Below are 27,120 nucleotides of genomic sequence, written 5' to 3' on the forward strand. Positions count from 1 at the left end.
TTGAAAATCGGAGTACAAATAATACAGTTATATATAGTCAAACTTAATCAAAAATTTTGGGTGGCGGCATTTTGTGCCGGTGAGTGTATAAAACGACCTGCCTTAGCAGTAAGCCTGGAGACCAGGTGCTCCGGGGATAGATTCTGATGGCGTATCATAGGCGTAACCAGGGGGGGTTTGGGGGTTATAACCCCCCCATTGGGATGGACTTTGAGCTCTATAAGCTTAACACCATACCCCTCAGAGACCTTCCAGTAGTTGTAACCCCCCCTTTCCAGTAGTTGTAACGCACCCCTTAGGATCATTCTGGTTACGCCTATGTGGCGTATTAATGTTCAGCGACCCCAAAAACCCTCGAGTTACAAAATCTGGCTCTTAATATCCTGCTTTTGATATGTTTATGCACTTTTTGATGCATTTTATGCACTTAAAAATGAAATTATGCATTTCCATTAATATTTCTATTGTAGACTTTTTTCCTGACGTCATCTCAAACACAATGCAAAAATAAACATCGATTTATTCCGGTGTTTTTAGTTCTAAATGCCATGGTCTAATAGAGCGGAACCTTATCTTTAAAAAGTTATCAATTTTAAGATATGTACTGCTATTTGGGGAGAGATTCATGAACATCGAATACAATTTCTTTGTAATAAAGTATCGTTTTCCCTATATTTTAAACTTTCGATTAACCTTAATCTTTGGCATTAATTCTTAAATGTCTGCTCAATTTGAAATCGTGACTGGGAGTTAAGTTGGCATCAATTTGGCCTTTGCTAAATCAATAGGATGTCAGATATAAATAGAATAAGGATTTCGTATTATATAAGTTCTCATGTTTGATAATCCTTAGATTTGTTTGATATTAATATTGAAATGTTGATAAATAGTCCAGAGAAATAAGATTTTTCTCGTGACACATCCCCCTCCAGGCCGAAACCAAATTTTTTGAGTAGTATGGACATCTATATTATTAACCTATATGTTTCCTGCAGCCGATTTTGATGATATACATAGTTATAAACAAATGAAGATCAAAAAACGGTAAATTTTCGCTTTTTTCGTCTATTACCAAAAAGTTAAGCACTTAAAACAAATTTGAGTGTAAGAAACTCATAAATCGTATAAAAAACTTCAACATGGCGTTCGCTGAATATGTCCATCCTTATTGGTTGCTTAGAAAATTGCAAAATAAATTATAAATTTTGAGTTTTTAAAAATATTCATAACTTATGTAAAAATTAACTTAGAACCTTCTTATTACACGGAATGCTGATACTTCTTGTACTTAAATTATATTTTAAATTTCAAAGCAATTGGTCAAATAGTTTAAAAGTTATTTAATTTGTTTATCCCAAATTCATTTTTTTTGCAACACTACAAGTCAGAAAATTATGAGGCTACAATCATACTTCGGACAGTTTATGAAAGAAGAATATTTATACTATTACCATTATTAAAAATAAATGACAAAAAATAATTTTAAACAGTGTAAAATTATTTTGAAAAAACATGTCGATATTTTGCTAACTTATAAACAATTAGAATAACTTTTTAACCGTTACCTGTAGAAACATTATTTTTTCATATTTAAAAAGACTGAATTTTTATACACATTTAGAAAGAAAAACAACTGTCCTAGGACAATGAGGGACAAAGTTAGCCCCCCCATTTATTTAATTCACATGTTTTTGCAAAATAATTTTGCAATATTTATAATTATGTTTTGTAATTTTTTTTAATTAAATTAATACTGTAAATTTCCTTCTTCCATAAACTATCCAAAGTATTACTGTAGCTTCATCATTTTCTGACTTACAGTGTTGCAAAAAAAATAAATTTGGGATAAACAAATTAAATAACTTTTAAACTATTTGACCAATTTCTTCGAAATTTAGGGTATGAATTAAGCACCATAAGTCTCAGCATTCCGTGTAATAAAAAGGTTCTAAGTTAATTTTTACATAAGTTATAAATATTTATAAAAACTCAAAATTTATTATTTATTTTGCAATTTTCTAAGCAACCAATAAGGATAGACATATTAAGCAAACGCCATATTGAAGTTTTTTATACCGTTTATGAGTTTCTTACTCTCAAATTTGTTTAAAATGCCTATTTTCTTAGTAATAGACGAAAAAAGCGAAAATTTACCGTTTTTTGATCTTCATTTGTTTATAACTATGTATATCATCAAAATCGGCTGCAGGAAATATATAGGTTATTATTATAGATGTCCATATTACTCAAAAAATTTGGTTTCGGCCTGGAGGGGGTTGTGTCACCAACAGGCTATTTTTTTTCCTTATTTCTCTGAACTAAAATGATGCAAAATTTTGGATTATGTCGCCATTTACGGACTGTTAAATACACTAAAAATATCTGGGAAGAAATAAATTATGAACAAATCAGCAAAAAACAAAAAGTTGACACAACTGACTGACTAAAATTAACCACGTTTAGTGCAGTCATTGAAGCTTTTTGGCTCAGAAATTTTTTACTATGAACCGATTTACATGAAATTTTGGAATTATGCTTATCCTACCCTTAACTTCAAAAGTGATATTGACCCGAACTCCGTTTTCACCCTGGGGGTGGTTGCCACACCTTTTCGGTGGTGGAATTTTTTTTTTCAAAATAACCTCAGATATCGATAGAAGACCTAATTTTATGCAAAAAATGTTGTATACATTTTCAAAAACCCAATACTTTTCAAGTTATTGGCAATTGAAAATTCTGAATTTTCTCACGATTTTCAACAGTTTTTTGCAAATATCTCCAAAAATATGCATTTTAACGATAATATTATACTAAACAAAATTGTAGCAGGTAAAAAAAATGAACGAATTGGGTTTTAAAGAGTGTTCTAAGTGCAATACTAAGCGAGATATTGAAGACCAAAGCCGTTTTTTATTTTGTGTGAAATTTAATCGATGTATTCAATGCCATTTAGTGGAGAGCGAATAAATTTTATGCATGCTAAAGAATTTTATAGTGCTTAAAATAAGCTTTAAAATGAGCACTGTTAAAACTCTTTTGTACGTAAAATGAGTGAGCTGTAATGAAAAAAAGAGGAACATCTAATGGTTTTTTTAAATCAATGGATTTCATAAGTGCCATTTCCACCAAAATTAAAATTAATCGGATTCCGTCTAGAATCAACTTTAATATAAAGAGTTTGATGGATTCTAGCAGTTTCGCTGCTTTGGAACACACATTTTTTTGAAAAAAATCACGATTTTAAGAAAAAAAATTGCGAATTTTTAAAAAATAATGAAAAAATATTATCTCAAAAGTAATGAAAGATACGTAAAAAAGTGTAATTATAAAAAAAGGTTTTTTTTGACAACAATTTTGGTTTGTTTGTTTGTTTTTCCTATCACACAAAAATTGACGAAGATATTATGATTGATTAAAGAGCGCGCGGTAGCGCAACCACAGTCTCTCTCGAGCCCTTTGACCCTTCACCGTATCAAAATAAAAGGTTTTTCACTACATATTATAATGAAAAAAGTTGTAGCTCTTTTAATTACCTTTAAAATGGTTTTTTTATAAGTTGTGATAGCCTCAAAATTGAAGTAGTTATGGCCCAAAAACTAAATCATACATATTCAATGTTTTAATTTAGGGGTAGTTTTAAGGGTTAAAGAAGAAGAGCATATGATTTTCCAGAATAGCTTTTTCGAGAACGGGGAACGATATTTAAATCCTTTTTAGTTTATCAAAAGAAATTTTTTATACAATTTTTAATCGAGGGGTTGATTTTAAGGGTTGAGAGAGGTTAACAATTAAATAATTAAGATAGATAACGTAAAATATTATTTACTCTATATTTAAGTCTTCTTGTCAAAGCAAATTAATTTTTTGTAAATTTTTTCTATTAAGGGTTGTTTTTAAGGGTTGAAACGGGGTTAACAATATGATAATTAACATAGAGAACGTAAAATATCATTTACTCTATATTTAAATCTTTTTATGTCATACTAAATTAATTTTTTGTAAATTTTTTCGATATAGGGGTTGTTTGCAAGAGTTGTACGGTTTTCAAGGGGATGAAAATGAGTTTAACATGAGGTTATTGTGTTAGAAAACACTTCACAATGCCACTCTTTATCATTAAACACGTTTTTTGACGCTGTCAATTTTTTTTTGACGCTCAATGTCAATTTTTCCATTAAGGGGTTGTCTTCATCCCTTAAAAATAAAAAACGGAGTTCAGGTCAATATTACTTTTGAAGTTAAGGGTAAGATAAGCCTAATTCCAAAATCTCATGTAAATCGAGATAAAAACCTAGTTTACGCTTCAATGACTGCACTAGTTGTGGAATGTTAAGAGCTCTTCTTCTTCAGCCTTAAGTAATCCAACTTTGGACATAGGCGTCCCCCAATTCCATCTAGTGTTTTCTATTTTGTGCCACTTGCTTCCAGTTGTGTCCTCCATGTTAAGAGCTACATACATAATAAAGGAAGAAAACCATTTATTTATGCAATAAAAGTGCATTTCGAAGTAGTGAAAAATAATAAATTTTAATTCGGAAATATCAACAATGAGGTCAACATCACTACTCCTGGGTTTTTAGGGTCGCTGAATACAAATATCATGACGGCGATAGTCCCGAGGCATTTGGAGATCACGATGGGCAGATTCTGGAGTTTTATGAAAATTTAATACATACTCAAAGTAAACTCGTTTTTGGGTCGATGATTACAAGTATCATACTGAGACACCTATATACAAGACGAACTGATTTTGTATCGAATTTCCATAAAACTTTAGGAGACGAGTCCACTCTTGAGCACCAGGTGGCTCGGAGACAACTGCTGACATAATATTCGTGTTCAGCGTATCCAAAAACCTCATGACTAACGACTTTGCGCTTATTTTGTACCAATTTTTTACAAAATTTCAGGAATTTATTTAAAAATAGTGATCAAGATATGACAGATACTAATAATATGTACAAGAAGGAAGATATACTCGTATCTAAACCTAAGTTAAACATTGTTGGTATGATTTTACAATAATTTGCCTTAAACAAACTAAACTAAAGTCTGTGTGATATAGATAGATCGGATGGCAGTAGACGTTTTAGCCTATGGATTTCATTGGCATCGCGCAAGTTTAATTGACACTGGGTGCACTGACACTTTTTTACTATAGTTGACACTAAAACGATGTATGGCATCTTTGATGGATTCTAAAGGGATCTCATGCTGAATGATTTCGTTACTGGCGTAGTACGGAGCATCAACAATAGTTCGTAGTACTTTATTTTCTAACCTCTGCAAGATGGATATGTTGGAGATGCTAGCACTTCCCCACAGCTGGATGCCGTAGGTCCACACAGGTTTTAAGATTGTTTTGTATAATAATATTTTATTGTTATGGAGAGTTTTGATCTGCGACCGATGAGCCAATACATGTTTCCTAATTTGAGGCCAAGTTGCTTGCGCTTAGTGAATATGTGTTTTGTCCAAGTCGGTCGTCGATCCAGGTGCATTCCGAGGTATTTGGCGCTATCAGATTGTGGAAGTTGACAATCAATAAATTAAACAGGTGGGCACGTTTCTCTGAGGAGTGTAAACGTCACATGTGTTGATTTAAATCCATTTGCTTTAATACGCCATCTTTTTAGCCGGTTTTGGACCTTGTTTAGACTAGTTTGCAGGTTTCTAGAGGATGATGTTAAGTCAGTGTGGGACGCCAAAATGGCTGTATCATCGGCAAAAGTCGCAATAGTGGTAAGTCGTGTTGATGGCACGTCTGCAGTATACAATAAGTACATAATCGGTCCAAGTACGCTACTTTGTGGAACTCCTGAATTTATTGGATGCAGCTTTGTATATTCACTTTCATGTTTTATTTGGAAGTGCCTATCTGTCAGGTATGATTTTAGAAGTTGAAAGTGGGGATGGGGCAGTGGCTTCTTTAGTTTAACTTGCAATCCTTTATGCCACACCTTGTCGATAGCCTGAGATATATCGAGGAAAACTGCTGAACAATATCTTTTACTATTCAGGTCCTGATTGCTTTGATTTACCACTTTATGAACTTGTTCTATTGTCCCGTGTTTATTACGGAATCCGAATTGGTGATCTGGAATTATCTTCTTTTCGTTTATTATAGTTTTTAGCCTTTTAACATATAGCTTCTCAAAAACCTTGGAAAGAATTGGCAGTAGACTTATCGGTCTGTAAAAAGACAACTCTTCTATTTTCTTCCCGGGCTTGGCCATCATAACGATCTGGGCAACTTTCCAGATGCTAGGGAAATAATTTAGTCGTAGTATAGAATTAAAAATGTAAGTAATAAGTCTATAACACTTTTCGGATAGTTCTTGAAGAATTTTTCCAGATAACAAATCGAAACCAAGAGCTTTTTTATGTTAATTTCTTCCATAATTTTTTGTTTGACTTCTCTAATAGTGAACTTGTTATAAGGCAGGTCCATTTGGAAGGGTACATTTAGATCGTCGGTAATTTCGTGTTCTTCTTCAGCAGATAATTCTGAAGGAAAGGGCATGAAGACTTTTTCCAGATATTTGGCAAATATGATTATTGATGCATATTTCCATTTTAATACGTGTTCATTTTCCCAGGCATGTTTGAATATGTGTGATTTGTCGAAGTCTCTGTTTTTGATGTATGTTTTGTGCTCGTTTATCCTGACACTGGTCTTGCAGTTTCTTCCACGTAGAAATTGTCGCATTCACGGGGTATTTTGTAGATGCAGTTCTTTGGACTTCTTGTGTGTGTTGTTGGGTTTGGTTGTAGACAGGATAAATCTGATTGCATTGGTGATTTTAAATGTTGTTCCATGTTGTACCGTATTTAATGGGCTTATAGGAAATGCAGCATCACAACAACGTTTAAAATAACGAATACACTCAGATATATCCTGCCCAAAACCAAATCCAACAAACATACAAGAGATGTCAAAGATCTGCATTTTTACAAAATACCCCGTAAATGCAACAATTTCTATGTGGGAGAAACCGTAAGATTACTAAGTGTCAGGATAAAGGAGCATGAAACATATTATATAAAAAACAGATTATTTGACAAATTACAGATAACAAATTCAAACATGCAGGGGCGTCATTTGAAATTTTGATTAAGGGGGGGCGCAAATAGTATTATACAATACTATAGTAATAAAATTGATATAGTTTTTGTAAATTTCAGTTATTTTCATGATCAGGGGGGACAAATGCTCTCCCCTGACCCTGTCAAATGACGCTCCTGCAAACATGCCTGGGAAAATGAATATAAAATACAATAGAAACATGCATCAATAATCATGAAAGATACAGCATGTAAAAGGGGAAAAATTACTACTCAATGAATAAAAATGTATAGAAAACCCATCAGCAGAATGTAGTAGGCTTTAGTTGCCAATACTAAAAGAAAAAGTCAAGTATCATAGGGCATAAAACAACAAGATATGAATCTTTTCAGCCAAAGCTGGCTGTAACTTAAAACAACATAGGCAATTATAGACTAGGCGCCAGAGGGGTCACCGTGTCCTTTTCAATTCTGATGGACAAACTCAACGGTTTCTTATGGATTTTTGGCTGCTGATTACGAATTTCAAGGGTGAATTTCGATCCGGAGTGGTAAAAAAATTGTTATAAACAATTTAATTGTTTATAAGGCTCTGGCTCATAAACTAAAAGAGATAAAAAAATGTTTCAAATAAAATTTGTTCCTTAATAAAAAACGAAGAAAAAAAAACGTTTACTAAACTTAAATCCAACAATTAGAACCCAAGATATTGTAAAATTAGTGCACAATACAAATTGCAAATTGCAAAATAAGTATTTTTTGAAGCTTTATCGATCGTAACTCGACTTCTACGAATTCAAATGAGCCTTAGAAGATCTCATTTTAAAGCTTAATTAATAGGCTTCCAAACAAAGTTTAATAAATTACTCTATCTTTATTTACTTTAAAGTTATACCCGTTTGAAGTTATAATTTTCTTAAAAAAATTATAAATTAATTTGTTTATAAGGGTTTCAAACAAATTTGAGCTATAACCAATAATACTTTAATTAACAATAATCATAGAATAACTCAAAAGGAACAATAAGCTAAAAATGTTCGTAAGTGAATTTTTGGCCAAGATATCGATATTTTAATGGCGCGCTATGAGGCACAAGATCGGCTCAGTCAAGTAAGTGACGAAATTTGTAGCCAAAATATCGATATCTTGGCCAAAAATAAACTAACGAACATTTTCATAAGTTCAAATTGTTCCTTTTGAGTTCTTCTATCATTATTATTAATTAAAGTATAAACCCTTATAAACAAATTAATGTATATTTTTTTAAGAAAATTATAATTTTAAACGGGTATAACTTTAAAACAAATGAAGATAAAGTAATTTAACAAACTTTGTTTGGAAGCCTATTAATTAAGCTTTAAAATGAGGTCTTCTAAGGCTCATTTGCATTCGTAGAAGCCGAGTTACGATCGATAAAGCTTCGAAAAATACTTATTTGCAATTTGCAATTTGTATTGTGCACTAATTTTACAATATCTTAGTAAAAGTTTTTTCTTCGTTTTTTATTATGGAACAAATTATATTTGAAACATTTTTTTTTATCGCTTTCAGTTTTTGAGCCAGAGCCTTATAAACAATTAAATTGTTTATAACAATTTTTTGACCATTCGGATCGAAATCCACCCTCGAAATTCGTAATCAGAAGCCAAAAATCCATAAGAAACCGTTAAGGTTGTCCATCAGAATTGAAAAGGACACGGTGACCTCTGTTTGGCGCCTAGACTATTACTCAACCCTCAATTTTTCGATTTTGATACAACATAACCTCGACAACAACTAGCTTTATACACACCTTTTTTTAACACAATTTCTGTTCTCATTAACCTTTTGAAAACGATTTCCGGAGTAGAAATCGAAACGTCAAATATTTTTTAGGTAAAAATGTAATTTTAATCCGTAAAAAATCTAACATTTTATCCTTTTTCGTGATAACTTGATGAAAAATTTTGCAACATAACTTTCCACTCGTAAGTGCCTCGAGGAAGGGTGTAGTAATGCGTAGATTAATTTTTTTCTTTTTTTTTTCTTCTTCTTTTTTTTTGGAATTTATGGTTTTGGTGAGAAAAAATTAGCTTTAATAATTGTTAGAAATAATATTTCTAACATGAAAAGTAAATAAAAATACTATAACATAAAGATTTGTTGTAAATTCGCGTTTAAATTCGTTTTGTTAGACAAAATCTAACGCGCGACCGATTACGTGACAGAATAGAACGCGACTGTTCCCGGGTTAATTACAACCAAACTGTGGCTAATCCCATATAAACATAACATTTAACTTAGACATGCTAGCAGAAAACGTTTCAGAATCTTATTAAAATATAGAAACTCCGGAACTTACGTGATTTGGCGTTCCTGACCATTTTGACACAACATCCATTACACGTCATGAGTGGCGGTTGGTCCTTTGGCAGGGCTGTGTAATTAAAAGGGTCCTTACATCTCATATCTGACCAAGAATCGCATTCGTAACAGTAAATTTGCCTCGCTGAAATTACATTAAACGTTACTCAGCAACAAGAATTGAATTTTTGTGATATTGGTTAACGACAAAAAGTCTTTTAACGAAAAAAGCTTTTTACCGCTTTCCAAAATTTAACTGATTTTATCTTGTTGCATTGTGAACAAAATTATGTTATCAAATTTTTTTTTACAAAAAGTATAGAGTGATATACAAAGTGGGCCCAAGAAAACAGTCCACTTCGATATTTGGCAGTAGTTATTAGATTTTAAGGAAATGCTGAAACAGACCGATTTTTATTTTTAAATTACAATTTTTTAATATATATTTCATACTAGTGACGTCATCCGTCTGATCGTGATGACGTAATCGATAATTTTTTTAAATGAGATTAGGGGTCGTATGGTAGCTCATTTGAAAGGGTATTCAATTCTTTATTCAGTAATATTGTCACAGGGTGACCAAAAAATAATTTTTGAATTAAATTAATTGAAGCAAAAAAGGATGTATGTAATTTATTTAACTCAAAATACATTCTATTGCTGTCAGAAAATAGAAAAAAATGTTTATTTGGCAAATAAATATTGCTACTCGCTTAAATTAAATGTTCAAACTGCTAAGAGGTAGGTGGGAGGCTGTTTGTGATTTAATTTAAGCGAAGAGAAATGTTTATTTGCAAAATAAACATTTTTTTCCTATTTTCTGATAACAGTACAATGTTTTTTATACATACATTCTTGTATGTAAATAAATTACATACATTCTTCTTTTTGCGTCAATTAATTTAATACAAAAATAATTTTTTTGGCCATCCTGCATTAATAATGATATTAATATTTACATTACAACACCCTTTCAAATGAGCTACCACACGACCCCTATTCCCATTTAAAAAAAATCATCGATTACGTCATCACACTCAGATGGATGACGTCACTGGTATGAAATATATGCCAAAAAATTGCAATATAAAAATAAAATTCGACCTGTTTCGGCATTTCCTTAAAATCTAATAAGTACTGCCAAATCTCGAAATGGATTGTTTTCTTTGGGCCCACTTTGTATATGACAAAATGTGTGATAGGTAAAATCAGAAAATATTTTAAAAAATCATTTCAGAAAGTACGTCATTAATAATGATATGAATGTGATCACATCCGGAGGAAATAGGGTTTTGGTTTCATTTGTGAAATCAGTGTTTTGTTTCATATCAGTCAAAGGGAAACCAAAACCCTAATGAAACAGATAAATATAAAATATAATATAAACACAAGTAAATAAGTAATAAGGAATCAGAAAAAAATTGTAAGTTCACTAGGTAAATAAGAGAAAGCGAGGGAGAGAATGGGAAATAAAAATAAATAAAAATGAAACAGTATAATATAATACTATTCGTATTAAAATTTAAATATTAAGTACTAAAAGACTTTTTGCAACCATCAATTACACAATTCAAATTTTCATTTAAAAATCTTAAATGTCAGTTACATATTTTTTTTTCTGTAAAGTAAAATGTATGCACTTATAATTTGTAGACACCTTCTACCTAACATGAATATAAAATATAAAAACTTGGTTATTGCACTATGTAGTCATATTGTAAAAAATAAAAACAAATTATGGTATACTTCGTCGATTAACGATTTTATGAATTCTCCCTGTACTAAATGCAACTGACAGTAGATGGATAAAAAAATTAAAGATGTTCCATTTTTATTAAGAAGTTTTGAGCGTAAACATTTAAATTAAACTAGAATATTTGGCCAATTGTCTTACTTATTCCAAACATTCAGATTCGTATCAATAGATTATTGGAAAGTATCGTAAAATTCTCGTTACGTACGAATATATTTAGTAATGAATTTATTATTTTGAATAACTAAATACGTACATAGTCTAAGGCCACAAAAATTTAATCAAACAAACTACTAAAGTCATATTAGGATGAACTTAAAAACATTAAAATAGTCCAGAAAGCCACTGCGCATCCGCTAGGGAAAATATTCTAATTCGGATTTTTTGCACAATCTTACTCAAAAAGGACTCCTTTTAACAAATTTGCATGTTGCCAGGACCAAAAGGTGGTCAAAAATTTTTTAAACGTTTTTTTTTGTTTTTTTCCTAAAATTATTTTTTTTGCATGGAAAAAAGTTTTTTAGGTTTTTTAGATCATTCCAAACAGAAAAGGTCTTTAGTGACTTTTCTCTAAACATGATAGTTTTTGACATATAAGCGATTAAAAATAGAAAAATTGCGAAATCGGCCATTTTTAACCCTCAAAAACTATGTGAAAAACTGAAAATTTGAATGTAGCCAAGGTAGGTAGATATTCTTTAAACATCGATTGATGAAATCCCGAAGAGTTTTTTGCAATACAATATTCAAAACTCCTTTGTTTTTTAATTGCTAATCAAGCATGCGCGACACTATTTTCCACCGACAGTATGGTGCAAATGAAAGGAATAAATTCGTTACTTCGTAAACCGCCGACTTTAAGGAAAAATCTCGAAACAGGTCGATTTTTATTTTTAAGTTATGATATTGTGGCATATATGGTATACTAGTGACGTCATCCATCTGGACGTGATGACGTAATCGATGATTTTTTTAAATGAGAATAGGGGTCGTGTGCTAGCTCATTTGAAAGGTTCTTCAATTGTCTATTCAGTAATATAAACATTTACATAATTATTTATACAGGGTGTCCAAAAAATTTTTATTAAATTAAATTATTTGACAAAAAAAGAAGTATAAGGACACCCTGTATAAATAATTATGTAAATGTTTACATTACTGAATAGAGAATAGAGAAAAATCATCGATTACGTCATCACGCCCAGACGGATGATGTCACTAGTATACAATATACGCCACAATATCATAACTTAAAAATAAAAATCGACCTGTTTCGGGATTTTTCCTTAAAGTCGCCGGTTTACAAAATAAAGAATTTATTCCTTTCATTTGCACCATACTGTCGGTGGAAAATAGTGTCGCGCACGCTTGATTAGCAATTAAAAAACAAAGGAGTTTTGAATATTGTATTGCAAAAAACTCTTCGGGATTTCATCAATTGATGTATACAGAATATGTACCTATCTTGGCAACATTCAAATTTTCAGTTTTTCACATAGTTTTTGAGGGTTAAAAATGGCCGATTTCGCAATTTTTCAATTTTTAATCGCTTATATGTCAAAAACTATCATTTTTAGAGAAAAGTCACTAAAGACCTTTTGTGTTTGGAATGATCCAAAAAACCTAATAAAACTTTTTTCCATGCAAAAATAATAATTTTAGGAAAAAAACAAAAAAAAAACGTTTAAAAAATTTTTGACCACCTTTTGGTCCTGGCAACATGCAAATTTGTTAAAAGGAGTCCTTTTTGAGTAAGATTGTGCAAAAAATCCGAATTAGAATATTTTCCCTAGCGGATGCGCAGTGGCTTTCTGGACTAAAATACATCAAAGAATTCCTATAATACACACGAGCAAGCTTAAGAACCCAACTTAAAAGAATGCCTTTAACACGAACTACATGTGAACTGTATCAAACTGAACATATTATTATAGACACCATATTACGAGCGCTGGGATCGACTAAACATCATTTACTGGAAACATGTAAAGAAATACTAAATACTTCCGCAAGGAGAAAACAATGGACGAAGGACGAGATACTCAATATGATGGAACATTAATGTAAGAACAAAGATACAAAAGATGCAATGTAAGAGCAAAGATAAAAATAAATACGTGGCTTTTAACCATGAGATCAGGAAGAAGATACGTAAATCAGGCAAAAGGAACATACTTTAAAGAGAAATGTAAAGAGATCGAGCACCTTGAAAAAAGGTATGATCTATTTAATCTAAAAAACAATCTAAGAAAACAAAATCTCACTGGTGCACTTCTGGATAGACGGGATTGCTATAAGATTGATATAAGAATACAAAGACAAACTGTTCAATGATGAAAGAGCACATAGAACAGATAGAACTTAACTTCAGAATAAATAGGTCCAGATATTACCAAAGAAAAATACTATACGCATTAAAAACAATGAAGAGTGAGAAAAACCCTGCACTTGACATACTTCCTATTAAGATACTAAAAATTATAGATGAGAAGCACATAATAATTTATGTCTTAATGACACTCTTGAACCAAATTTATATTTGGTTAACCAAAATATTGAAGATCTTCAGCGACTGGTGATCAGAATAGCAGAATATGGAAAAGAACACGATCTAACAATGAATGTGAAGACTACAAAATTTATGAGAACATCGAAAGCTCAAATAAATAACGCGAATCTTTTAATAAACTGATCGAATGTCGAACGAGTGGACAAATATTCATATCTTGGAAGAATGCTTAATTTTACACATGATTGTGCTCGGCACAAGAACAGTAAGAGCTAAAATATATGCAGAAATGTAGAGCTAAATGTAGAATAAACACAAAAAATGTTTAAGATGGCAGTGTCTAGCTGTCCACATTGCCAGACGACGTCTTTGAAATGTAGAATGTTCAATTTAAATAGAAAAATAAATGGATAGATAACGCAGTGAACACCTTCAGAAGCTTGGTGTCAGCATTGGATTCAATACCGCAAGAATTAAAAAGAGAAAGGAAAGTAAATCAATAAAATTAATTGAACATCCTGTAGACTCAAACTATGTAAATTTTTGTATGTAATTGGTGCATGTCTAACGCACCAGATACATTTAGCTAGGACATCAAAAATGCTCGTATAATAGATACGTCTATGTTTTCTTTTTATTTAATTTTAACATATTTTACATAAATAATCTCTTTAGGCTTACTGGAACATCATTAATTTAGTGCTTTTTTTGATCATACCACCACAATGGGAAAACAGGATCACTCATAATGTTCATGCAAACTATTCTAGTCAAATTTGAATAACTATGGTGATTAGGTGCATTGTGTTCTTTAGTGGAGAGCCAGTCATATTTGCTCGTAAGTTTATCAATAACACCACTTTTATATATGTACAAATTATATCTATATTTCAATATGTATCTTGCGATTATTAAAAATAACTTTTTAGACATTCGTTCATTAACAAGTTATTCAACTGGCGCAGTCAGTAGGATTTACTATGTGCCTTATCACAAGGCTTATGCCTATGGTGTATATCAGTATATTTGTGAATTATTGAAAGTTACAATATTTAAAATGAAAACAAACTATCAGTAATTATATAATAATCAGATTAGCCACATTAGTTTATTACAGTAGTCGTTACAGTACATGTAAAGCGCAAGTACATGTAATAATTTTTGTTACATGTACTTGCACTGGACAATTTTCTTTGTGACACGGTGACAGGAAAATACAGCGTGTTTTATATGTTCGTTCATGGGTATTCTTTAATTTTTCCGACTGTATATCGCATATGCAGGCGACTACAGGAAATTAACCTTTCCTTGTGGATTTTTTCATCTTTTTTATGATTGAATTTTCCTCCTCTGCCAGTAAGTTGATATGACTGATATGATGAAACTTGATTAAACTTTTATCCAGAATTAGATGAAAACTTACGAACAAATATTTTTAGGAAACATGGTGGTGAAAGTGAGCGTCTAAGGTGAGTTTATCGAGGTATTTAGTTGATTTATTTTATATAAGTAGAAAAAATATATTTTATTCGTATATCTGAATAAAAATCTCAAAGGGGATTCAGTTAAAAACACGATAAAACTAAGACAGTTAAATATAAGAAAAATAACGTTTGTCATAATAATTAACTAATATTATAGATATTGAAAATTACCTTAATTATTACCTTATAAAATTAATTATTCTATTATAATTATATATAATAGAACAAATAACCAAAAGTAATACAAATTTAAAATAATATTCTAGTATTTCTTCTTCTAACGTGATACTGGCATGGTAATATAAATCGAACTGACAACTATTGACTCATTTGTTCTGCGATAAAATTTGTTTGTTGAGTATTAAATATTAATCAATTCAAAGAGTCTTAAACGCATCAGAAAGTAATTCAACAGCAAAGACAACAAGGAAGACCTGAACATCATCGGAGTATACGGCCCAGAAAATAACAAGCTTCAAACAACAAGGGAAATATTTTATGACGGATTACAAGAAGTGGTATATTAAGTTAGAGAGTCAATGATAATACTGGGAGATTTTAACTTAGGAATAGGAAACCAAGTAATACCACCCGAATTTAAGCAAAAACATAACGAGATTGTCAAAAACGAAAATGGGTAACTAATGATAAATGTCTGCACGAATAACGAACTTAGAATAAACAACACATTATTCATCACAAAGATCAACAAAAATATACACTCAATAACACCAGTGGACCAGGATCTATGATATACATATATTATGTTAACAAACAGTTATACATCTAGCAAAACTAATCGACGTAAGATGCCTTAACTCAGCAGATGTAGGTAGTAGCGACCTCCTACTATTAGGTAAAATAAGAATCATCATGAAATACTGTACTGAAATACTGTACACTCAATAGAACAGTACCAACACAAACAAAAATCTGAGTTGAAGGATTAAATGTGGAATCTCCGGTAAACCTACTTATTCAGAAAAAGAAATTCAGAGAACATTGCTGCGAAACAAATATTAAAAAACGATAACACCGACGAAAAACTCAAAAATAATATAATTAACAACAGAATCACTCGGAGAGAGAAGCAGAATTTACAAATCAGTCATCAGACCAGTAATGTCATGCGCATCAGAAACTCTACCTGAAACAGAGAGGACAAAAAGAACTCTAGAAAGAGCAGACACAAATCCCTTAGAAAAATCGATGGTAAGACACTCTAGAGATCCATGGAACAAGTGGATCAAGATCTGAAAACACTTGAGATTACCCACTGGAAGAACAAAGCAAGGAACAGAACAGAATGGCGGAAAATCCTAGAACAAGCCAGGAACCAAAAAGGGTTGTCGAGCTACTGATGATGATGAAGACCCTCTGGAACAGAGCTAGAAGTACCGATATACGACGGAGGAAATGGATGGAGATGGAGAACATCAAGTGGTAAAGTTGTACCAGCTAAGAGACTCATTAATATTCAGGTCACCAGAGTGATATTGTTGGAGGTGTGGAATTCCATAAACAAGGGATTTACCTCTTTTATGAAATGATCCATTTTTATGTAATTTCACACCTCCAACAATTTTAGCACCCTACCGAGCTGAATACGATACTGATTTTTTTCATACTCAATACAAACGAGATCTATCAACTTCAGTAGTAGACCAGGACTAACCTGTAAAAAAACGTGTATTTTTGGATGTGGGAGGTGACATTTGGATTTTTGCAGGTAAAGTTAGGTGACACCTTCAGTAATAATAATTGACTTATGCTCCTTCTCAAATATGCCCGGAACATTAATAAAAAATTAAAATATTTAAAAATTTCGAAAAACATCGATTTTTTCTGCTTTCTTTGCTTATAACTTTAAAACGGTTCGTTTTGGAACAAAGTCGTAGAGAAATAAAATAAAGATAATTGAATTTTGTATGATATACGACTGGTCAAAAATGTCTTAAGGTATTACCTTTTCTGCAATATAGCAATAAATACAAAATAAGGAGGCAAAATACGTCTGTTTTTATTCAATGTTTCTTAACCACTTTGGTGGCACTTAGAACCTTAATAATTCGCTCAGAAAATTCTTATAACTTACTTAAATGGTCTACCAAATTTCATTAAAATCGACCTAATAGATTTTGCATAATAAATTTGCAATGTAAATGTTTTTAAAATTTTTTAAAAATATTTCTGAACAAAAAGTAGACCATTTAGAAGTTGGCTAATTTTTTTACATATAAAGAAGTGCTCTACCTATCTAATACACTTTACATAATTAAAATCGGATTATTTAAGGGGCCTCTGCAATGTTTTAAAATTATAAACAATTTTTTGGTTTATAAACAAATAGCTTTGTTAATAATAAAAAAATTAATTTTTAGCAATGCAAATACATAATTAAAACCGGTATAATTTGACTTAAACTTTCAAATGCTGTCAGCAGAATTGCCATTTTATTTTTTAATCAAAAGTCATTCCCGTTCAAAAATAGCAATTTTTCGATTTTTTGAATGTTCCACCGCGTTTATCTCAAAAACTATGCATACTACGAAAAAACTTTTAAGAACATTTTTTGCTTAGAATTACCCAAGAAATACAAAAAAACGTTTTATTTTGCGAAAAATCGATGTTATATAATTCCTCAAGTTCTTTGTTTATAACAATCTTATAGACATCCGGATCAACTGTTGCCCAAAAAATTCGTGTTCTACGGGTCAAAATACATAAAAAACTTGGGTAAGTCCATCTAAATAAAGGAGCCCGTAGCACCCCCTCCTGGACACAGCACTTATTTGTTTATAAGCCAAAAAATTGTTTATAACTTTAAAACATTGCCGAGGCTGCTTAAATAATCCGATTTCAATTCTGTAAAGTACATTAGATAGGTGGAGTGCTTCTTTATATGTAAAAAAATTGACAAATCTTTGTATGTTTTAGTTTTTGTTGTGCAAGAATTTAAAAAATTTTGATTTTTTAAAAAAAGTTTAGATTTCAAAATTATTATGCAAAATCTAGTAAGTAAATTTTAATGAAATTTGGTGAACAGTTTTAGCACATCATAAAAATTTTCTGAGCAAATTAGGAAGGTTCCAAGTGTAACCTAAGTGATGGAAAAACATTGAATAAGGACAGGCTTGTTTTGCCCCCTTATTTTATATTTATTGCTATTTTGCAGCAAGGGTGTTAAATTAAGACATTTTTAACCAATCGTATCTGATAGAAAATTTAATTATCTTTGTTTTATTCCTATACGACTTTGTTCCAAAATGAATCGTTTTAAAGTTATAAGCAAAGAAAATAGAAAACAAAACGAAATTGAAATTTTTAAATATTTTATTTTTTTTATTAATGTTCCGGGCATATTTGAGAAGGAGCATAAGTCAATTATTATTAACGAAGTTATCACCTAACTTTATCCGCAAAAATCCGAGTGCCACCTCTCACATCCACGGATCCACCTAAAAACAGATCCTTCCTGGTCTATAGGTAAATAAATTAAATTTTGAAGAGATTCATCAAAATATCTTTAAATAGTAACAAACACTGTAAATTATTTATTGAACTCTGCAAAAATTATAACAAAAAAATAAAACACATTAAATAAAACATTTGTATGGTTTTTCTCAACTTGTTTTATAAACTATTCTCAAACTAGTATTAAATTTGTAATTCTATATAAAAATAAATCAACTTAAGCTGTGCTGTGAAAACTATGTTTTTAACAACTTTCAATAGTGTCTGATATGATGTGCAATTTTTCAGTGATGTCAAGTTTCTGAGAAGTAGATAGAAAAGAAACTTGCTGTTTTATTGCAGTTAACATCTTAATGTTGTGCTAAAATTTGCTTTTATTGGAATTTAATACTTTAAAGTTTGTTTCATGATAATTTATTTAATTAGTACAATGTAGATCTCCAATTGCGAAGATAAAATACTTATTATATAACTTTTATCAGCCCTTTAATTATTTTTGTGTAATTATAATAACTGCAAAAAATAGGTAGTGGGCACTAGGTAGCTCAAGGAGCATTCTAGTTACCATATTCGTTTTCAGCGACCTCGAAAACTACCAAGGAATGACTTTTGACTGAATTTGAATAAAAGTAATGTTCCGTGGTGTGGTTGAGTTGCGTGTAATAACCTTATTGTCCACGGAAACAATTAAATGAAATTAAAATGTAAAAACAACAAAATGTCTGTCAATAATATATTTATTTCAATCGGTAAAAAAGCGTGAAAATGTCTCGAAAGAGGGTTTGTTATTCTAGAGAGGGTGTGACCGCACGGGGTGCCCGCTGTGACTCTACTGAACCAGACCACAAACACTAATCTGTCATTATATGGTTCTATCATATGGCCAGACAGGCGACAATTTATTAGATCTGGTTTTTTAAAAACTGAAAGGCATTTTACCTGAATAGGGATATATTTCGTTTCTTAAAACTTAACATGGTTTGTATATTAAATGTGAATTTTAAATGGGACTTATTATTTAATTTTGAAAAAGGTATTAAAAATTGAATATTAAAATTGGCAAAATAGTACTTGAAGCGTGTCGCCACAGTAACATAAAGCTCCAGGAGACGAGGCCACTCTGTACACCAGATAACTCAGAGACCATCCTCGTTATTATTGCGTTCAGCGACCTCTTAAACCCCGAGTGACAAAATTGAACTTATTTATGTTGCTATTTTCCGAGTTGCAAATTTTTCATTTTCTATGCACTTTGGAGATGCTTTTTCCTTCTGCACAAAATGAAATTTTCATTTTACAACTAGGAATTTTGTTCACAAACTTTTCTGACACTGTCCCCAATCGAATGCAAAAAGTTGCATAGCGATTTATCTTGCTTTGGACACTTGCGACGGACACACAGAATATTATATTGAATAATAATATTGTGATGGCTGCGATATGAACTCGGATTGCTCTATCACAAGTTGAGTGTCGTAACCATTAGACGATTTCGGCGATTACGGTTTAGTGGTTTATACCGCTTAACGTGCAATCAAGAAACATTACATTAAGTTCATACATTTAATTTATAAAAACTTTGAAAAACTCCAATATACAGGGTGTCCAGAAACTCTCCCGATAAACAAAGACCGGATATTCTTCAGATAATTTTAAGATAATTTAACCCAATTCACCCAGTCCGTAAATGCTTCCTAAGGGAGCTAGAGCTCTTTGAAGATGGTGTCTTGGAATTAGTTTTTCTTAAATATCTCCAGAATGCTTTTATTTAGAAAAACGAAAACCAGTACGTTTATTTATCTTCCAGAGATAAATCGATTAAATTAATTGTGAATTTCTAGTACCGGTCATAGGCGCACGTTTTGGGTAGGGCAACGGTTATTATACCGCATAATTCTTTTGTCTTTAACTCTTAAGTATATTTGATACTGAATTATTAAACTCTGAGGTATTCTAGCACTTAAATGAATTCTTACTTTAGGTCGATAGGATGCACCGTTTTCTAGAAAAATCGATTTAAAAATTTTGCTTTTGTTGAATTTGAAAAAAAAAATTCAAAAAAATACTATTTAGAAGAACGAAATCTGGCACGTTTATTAATCTTCCAGAGATAAATTCTCGTACCGGTCATATGCCGTTTTGGGTAGGTCAACGGTTATTTTATCGCATAACTTTTTTATCTTTAACTTTTAAGCAGTTTTGACACTTGATAATTAAATTATGAAGTATTCTAATACTAAAAGTAGCTCTTGCTTTATGTCGGTAAAATACACAGTCCTTTTTTGAAAATTTTTTGAAATTTTTTTTAAATTCAATAAACGAAGAATTTTCAAATCGATTTTTATAGAAAACGGTGCATCCTACCGACTTAAAGCAAGAGTACATTTTAGTACTAGTGTACCTCGCAATTTAATAATCCAATGTCAAAAATGCTTAGAAGTTAAAGACAAAAAAGTAATGCGATAAAATACCCGTTGCCCTACCCAAAACGGGCGCCTATGACCGGTACTAGAAATTCGAAATCAATGAAATCGATTTATCTCTAAAAGATAAATAAGTGTACCAGTTTTCGTTTATCTAAATAGAAGCGTCCTGGAGAAATTTAAGAAAAACTAATTACATGGCGCCATCTTCAAAGAGCTCTAGCTCCCTTAGGAAGCATTTTCGGACTAGGTGAATTGGGTTAAATTGTCTTAAAATTATCAGAAGAATCTCCGGTCTTCGTTTGTCGTGAAAGTTTCTGGACACCCTGCGTAATATACAGGGTGTTTCATTAATAATTGTCCATATAGTAACTGGAGAAACCTTAGCATACAATACGAAGATTTAACCTAAAACGCTTAAATAAAATGTGGTTCCTTACTGAGTTACAAGGTGTTTTGTCTAAAAATTTAAAAGCTATTTTTGCTCAGCATTTTAAAACTATTCGACGTATCCTTTTCATACTTGGCAGAAAGTGCGACTACTGTACACCCTACTAAATTATGATAAACAAACGTTTATAGCTACTACCAGAGGCGCACGACAGGGGATAGTGAATGGTTGACCCTTCTCAAATTCTACGCCACTGGAGGAATTACTACTTTAGTGCCATTTTTAGATTCTCCAATACTTTCTACGAACATAATATACTTTTCATTGGTAACCATAAAGTCATTAGTTTTCGAGATATTTGAAGTTAAATATGAAACGGCACAGTTATTTTGATTAATTTGCGATATGATTCATATGATTAAAATTTAAAAATTATTTGTACCCAGTACTTTAAAACTATTTGGCGTATCCTTATCATACTTGGCAGAAAATGTAGGTACTGTACACCCTACTAAATTAAGATAAATAAACGTTTCTAGCTACTACCAGAGGCGTACGACAGGGGATATTGGCTGGTTGACCCTTCCCAAATTCTACGCCATTGACGAAATTGCTATTTTAGTGAATTTTTTGATTTTCCAGTACTTTTTATGTATATAATATACTTTTAACTCGTAACGAAAAAATGATTAGTTTTCGAGATATTTGAAATTAAAAATAAAGCGACACAATACATTAATCAAAATAACCGTGTCGTTTCAGTTTTAACTTCAAATATCTCGAAAATTAATGACTTTATCGTTACGAATGAAGGGTATATTATTTTTATAGAAAGTATTGGAGAATCCAAAAATGGAACTAAAATAGCAATTCCGCCAGTGGCGTAGAATTTGAAAAGGGTCAATCATTCACTTTCTCCCGTCGTACGCCTCTGGTAATAGCCAGAAACGTTTGTTTAACATAATTTAGTAGTTTGTACAGTATCTATACTTCCTGCCAAGTATGAAAAGGATACGTCGAATAGTTTTAAAATTCTGAGCAAAAATAGTTTTTAAATTTTTAGATAAAACACCCTGTAACTCAGTAAGGAACCACATTTTATTTAAGTGTTTTAGGTTAAATCTTCATATTTTGTGCTAAGGTTTCTCCAGTTACTATATGGACAATTATTAATGAAACACCCTGTATACTGATACAATAACAAAAAAACCGCCAATCGCCATAAAAATGAGTGGCGCACACGATATTCCAGCTACAAAAGAGCTGAAATAAATATTACGTGGCGCAAAAATGTATTTTTATTTTGATGGAAAAATAAAATTATAGTTTTATTTTGAAATATTTTTCCATAATATTTACTAAATTTGAAATAAAACGCTCCACAATATAGTTTCAAACTGCAAATTTTATCAAAGGTACTCTTTTGTGGCGAGTTTTACTTCAAATGTAGCAAATACTATGGAAAAGTCTTCCAAAATAAAACTATAATTTTATTTTCTATCAAAATGAAAATACATTTTTGCGACATGTAATATTCCATCTTGTTCTGAATCTGTTTTTTGTGGTATGTTATGCAATTTAATATTTTTTTGGAAATAAAGTCACAATTTAAGTTTGAAATTAAATTTATTTAACGTTTCTACTTCTACTTCCACTTCGGAAATCGATATCAAAATATAAGACATAATAATACGTAATACAGTAATATTGATACAACCTTTTTGTAGCTGTCAAGTTCAATAATTGTATTCATGTCCCGTTATTTTTTCCCTCTAGCCAGTTTTAATTCTGTCTTAATAAGGTCATAGGCAGTTCGACCACTAGGTTCTATTTAATAATAGAACTCTGTGAACAACAACTCTTAAAAGAAGAAACTTAGGATAAACTGTTTAGATAATTACCGAACTGTAAAAGTAATCAAATATTTCTTAAAATATTTCATATCGCTATGATTGACAGTTACTTATTTATCAAATGATACAAACTTTAAAGACATTTTAGCTTTAAAATTAGTTTTGGTTAGACGAACATTTTAGTTTAAACTACAAAATCATTCTAATAATAAAATTTTTGTTTACAATTATGTTTACCATTAGGTTTACCAATTTATGCTTAATAATTGATCCAATTTAATTTTGATAGCTCAACAAATATGCAGCTCGATAATAAGCAAATTAATTTAGTAGCTGGCAAAGGGTAATAAATAACTAATTGCCAACACCATTAGCTTATTAAATATTTCAGAGCAATAATTAGGCAATGCAGTAATTTGAGAATGAACATATATAGCTGACATACTTTTAGTTATTGCTTGTACCTACCTATATCTACTTATATCAATAAAAAAATTTTCATAGAAAAAAATCGAATAGACGTATTCTTGAGAATCAATATGTTATAATTTATGCTTATGGGTTAGATGAATCGATAAACAAGATGCATTTTGTTCTTCTTGCTGTATAAGTACATATCTAATATTAGTCGGTCAAGGGGTTTGGACAAATATCAGGGACAAAAAGTCCCCAGACAAAAAATCCCCACAAAAAATTCCGGACAAACAATCCCCACAAATGTTTTTGGACAAAATATCCCCACAAAAAATTCCGGACAAAAAATCCCCAAGAAATGTTTGCGGCCGAATAGTTCTCAAAAGTTTTCCGACGCAATATTTTTCAGCCTCGGTACATGAGAGTATAGCAATTGCCATGAAACCGGTTTTCTCCGCGAAAATAATGATTAACAATTAAGATTAAGCATAAATTGTAATTTCGACTACCAAGTTTCAAATTCCAACTCCAATTCCATCCCAAAAACTTGAAGTTTTACATGACAAAAGAGTGTGAGTTTTTTCAAAAATCGTGGAAAATATGGGGAATGAGCTAAGGCTGTGAGAACAATGTTGTAATTATTCGCTTAAATCTTTTGCTCATTCTGCTTTGAATATCTATGTTCAAAACATTGCCTGTTCGTGATGATACAGTGAGTGATCATATTATTAGAGCCACCTAGTAAAATTAAATGTTTCAGAGGAAGGGTATATAATTGAGCTGTATCATATATTAATGCATTTGTATCAATTTGGCTGTCTTGTTACACTTTATGAAAGTGCAATAAATCTTCTGACAATAGTGGCAACACGCATGTGTGGCAATGCGTGACTCAGATGCCATTGTTTGTCAGTGCTGCCCAGCCTAGCTTGCAACTCGTGTGCCTATTATTTTGTATTCTTGGTGTTTAGAGTTATAATAAACTTTGTAAGTTTCCATTGCTCTCTAGTGATATTCTGACAGTACTATACTATATTTTGTGAATTTAGTAAAAATTGCGCGTTCGTTACACTAGTGGTTCCAGAAAATCATGGGAAGTCCAAACACATCTCACCAAGGAAAATAGCAGAAATAAAAACTTTAATATTCAATACTAATCACTCCAACAGAAACATAGCATCCATTTCTAAAGTTTCAAAGGCGACGTGGACCGTATAAAGAAAAAACTTACATACCATTATTAAACAAAAGTAAAATTTTCTGAGGTGGCTCTAATAATATGATCACCCACTGTAACTGCTGATCCTGAAAACGATAATTTTGTTTGCAATTCAAAAAAACCTGTTTCTTTTTATAAATTTAATGTGAAATTATTTAGTCATCAGTGTCAATTCAATTCAAGCAACTTTTTAATACTCCAGGGAAATAAGGTTTTTGTCGGGACAGCCAGGTTGCAAATGGGTTTTTTGGGTACTATATATATACCTAATACATTATACATACAAAAATGCCCGTCACAGATCGGACGAGAATTTTAATTATTAACAAATAAGGGTCAAAAATGGCAGTTTTTTCGTTTAAACCGCTACAGGTAAAAATAGGATAATTAAATATATTATTTATAGTATTCTTATTTTAGTAGATGAGCCATTGTTTACAACGGCAGTTTTTTAATTTTGGTCCGATCATTTGTTGCTTCGAAAATTGCAAAATAAAACTAAAATTTCGAAAATAAAATATTTGCTATAACTTTCACGAAAGTGACCTTACGACTTTTGTATTTTACAAAAAGTTGAGTCAAAGAGTCCAAATGGTACTGCACAAAAAATTATAAGACGATTCGTCAATTAGTTTAAATTTTATTCAATTTGTTTATCCCAAAGAGCTTTTTTTGTAATGTTATTGTTCAGAAAATAATAATTATATAGAAATTCTGTGAAAACCACATGAAAGAACAATAGTCTTGTTTTCAAATTATTGAAGAAAATTATCAAAATGTAATTTTTGTCACTACGAAAACATTTTACTAAAGTAGAGTCATTTTTGGCTTGAAAACAATTTTAATAGCTTTGTTAATATTCACTGTAGAGTAAATTTACCTTGGAATTTCAAAAGCTGGTATTTTTTACAAATTTTCAAAAAAAACTTTTCGCCTATGTTAATTACGGTCAAAGTTAGCCACTTTTATTATTTAATTCACAGTTACTTCAATATACATAAAATTCTCCTGTAACAGTTTTAGTTACCATACTACTCCGAAACGGCTTGGCTGATTTTTATGAAATTTTACAAGTGTCTCCTATGGGACTGAGAATAGGTTTAAATCTATTTTTCATACCCATAAGTTATAAGGGGGTTGCCCCCTGACATTTTTTTTTATTTTTTTGGACAAAATTGTCTATCTTAATTTTATATGATGTAGGATTAAAAAATACATACAACCCTTAATTAACACTTTTCCATCACCAACCCCTATTTGTTAATACCCATCTATATATTTACATCTATAAAATTCTCCTGTCACAGTGTTAGTTGTCATACTCCTCCGAGACCGCTTGACCGATTTTTATGAAATTATATATGTATATTCGGTAGGTCTTAGAATCGGTCGTAATCTATTTTTCATATCCCTGAGTGATAAGGGGAACTCCCCCTAACATTTTGAAATGTTAGGTGGGGATTTACGTACATAACGTACTCTACAAGACTACGAGTACATACAATTTAAAAAAATTATGATCAGAATCCATCAACAAGCTCTGGAGATATTAATCGCAGCATATGTTTAAAGAATCAGTTTCATTTCTTGAGTGCACGGAATTTAATAATTCATTTCCACCGACCACAAATCGATTTCGTTAGAACGTTATTTTAAAGCTTTATTAACAACTCTGTTGAAGTTTAAAGTTTACTCAAACTTTTACACATAAACTATATACCTTCAACTTTGAAATGGCGCTAGCTGGGTTGCTTAATTGTTATAAACAAAGTAGCTGTCAATTAAATAAAAAAAGTGGCTAACTTTGACTGTAATTAACCTAGGCAAAAAGTATTTTTTTGAAAATTCGTATAAAAATACCAGATTTTTAAATCCCAAACTAGTTTTAATCTATAGTCAATATTAACACAGTTATTCAAATTGTTTATGAACTAAAAATGACCCTACTTTAGTAAAATGTTTTTGGAATAATTAAAATGACTTTTTAATGATTTTTTTAAAATACTTTGAAATCATGACTTTTCTTCTTTCATGTGGTTTTCACAGAATTGCTATTATAGTATTTTTACTACAAAAACGTTATTACGTAGGTCAAAATTTTTGACGTAAGAGAACTGTCAAACATTAGAATGTGACTTTTCATTATTCCCATGTTTATTATAAACATGGCAATAATGAAAAGTCACATTCTA

General features: G+C 31.1%; 1 protein-coding gene across 2 annotated transcripts in view; it reads right to left on the minus strand.

The window, feature by feature from the left end:
• Positions 1-27,120, minus strand: part of LOC114331135 (protein quiver) — an 84,431-nt gene that overhangs the window by 10,912 nt on the left and 46,399 nt on the right. For both annotated transcript variants that reach the window (XM_028280614.2, XM_028280613.2), the window contains exon 3: positions 9,407-9,553. In XM_028280614.2, coding sequence (XP_028136415.1) covers positions 9,407-9,553 — 147 coding nt within the window. The remainder of the gene's footprint in view (positions 1-9,406; positions 9,554-27,120) is intronic.

The sequence above is a fragment of the Diabrotica virgifera genome, chromosome 2 (genome assembly GCF_917563875.1).
Source record: "Diabrotica virgifera virgifera chromosome 2, PGI_DIABVI_V3a".
Classification (NCBI taxonomy): Eukaryota; Metazoa; Arthropoda; class Insecta; order Coleoptera; family Chrysomelidae; genus Diabrotica; species Diabrotica virgifera.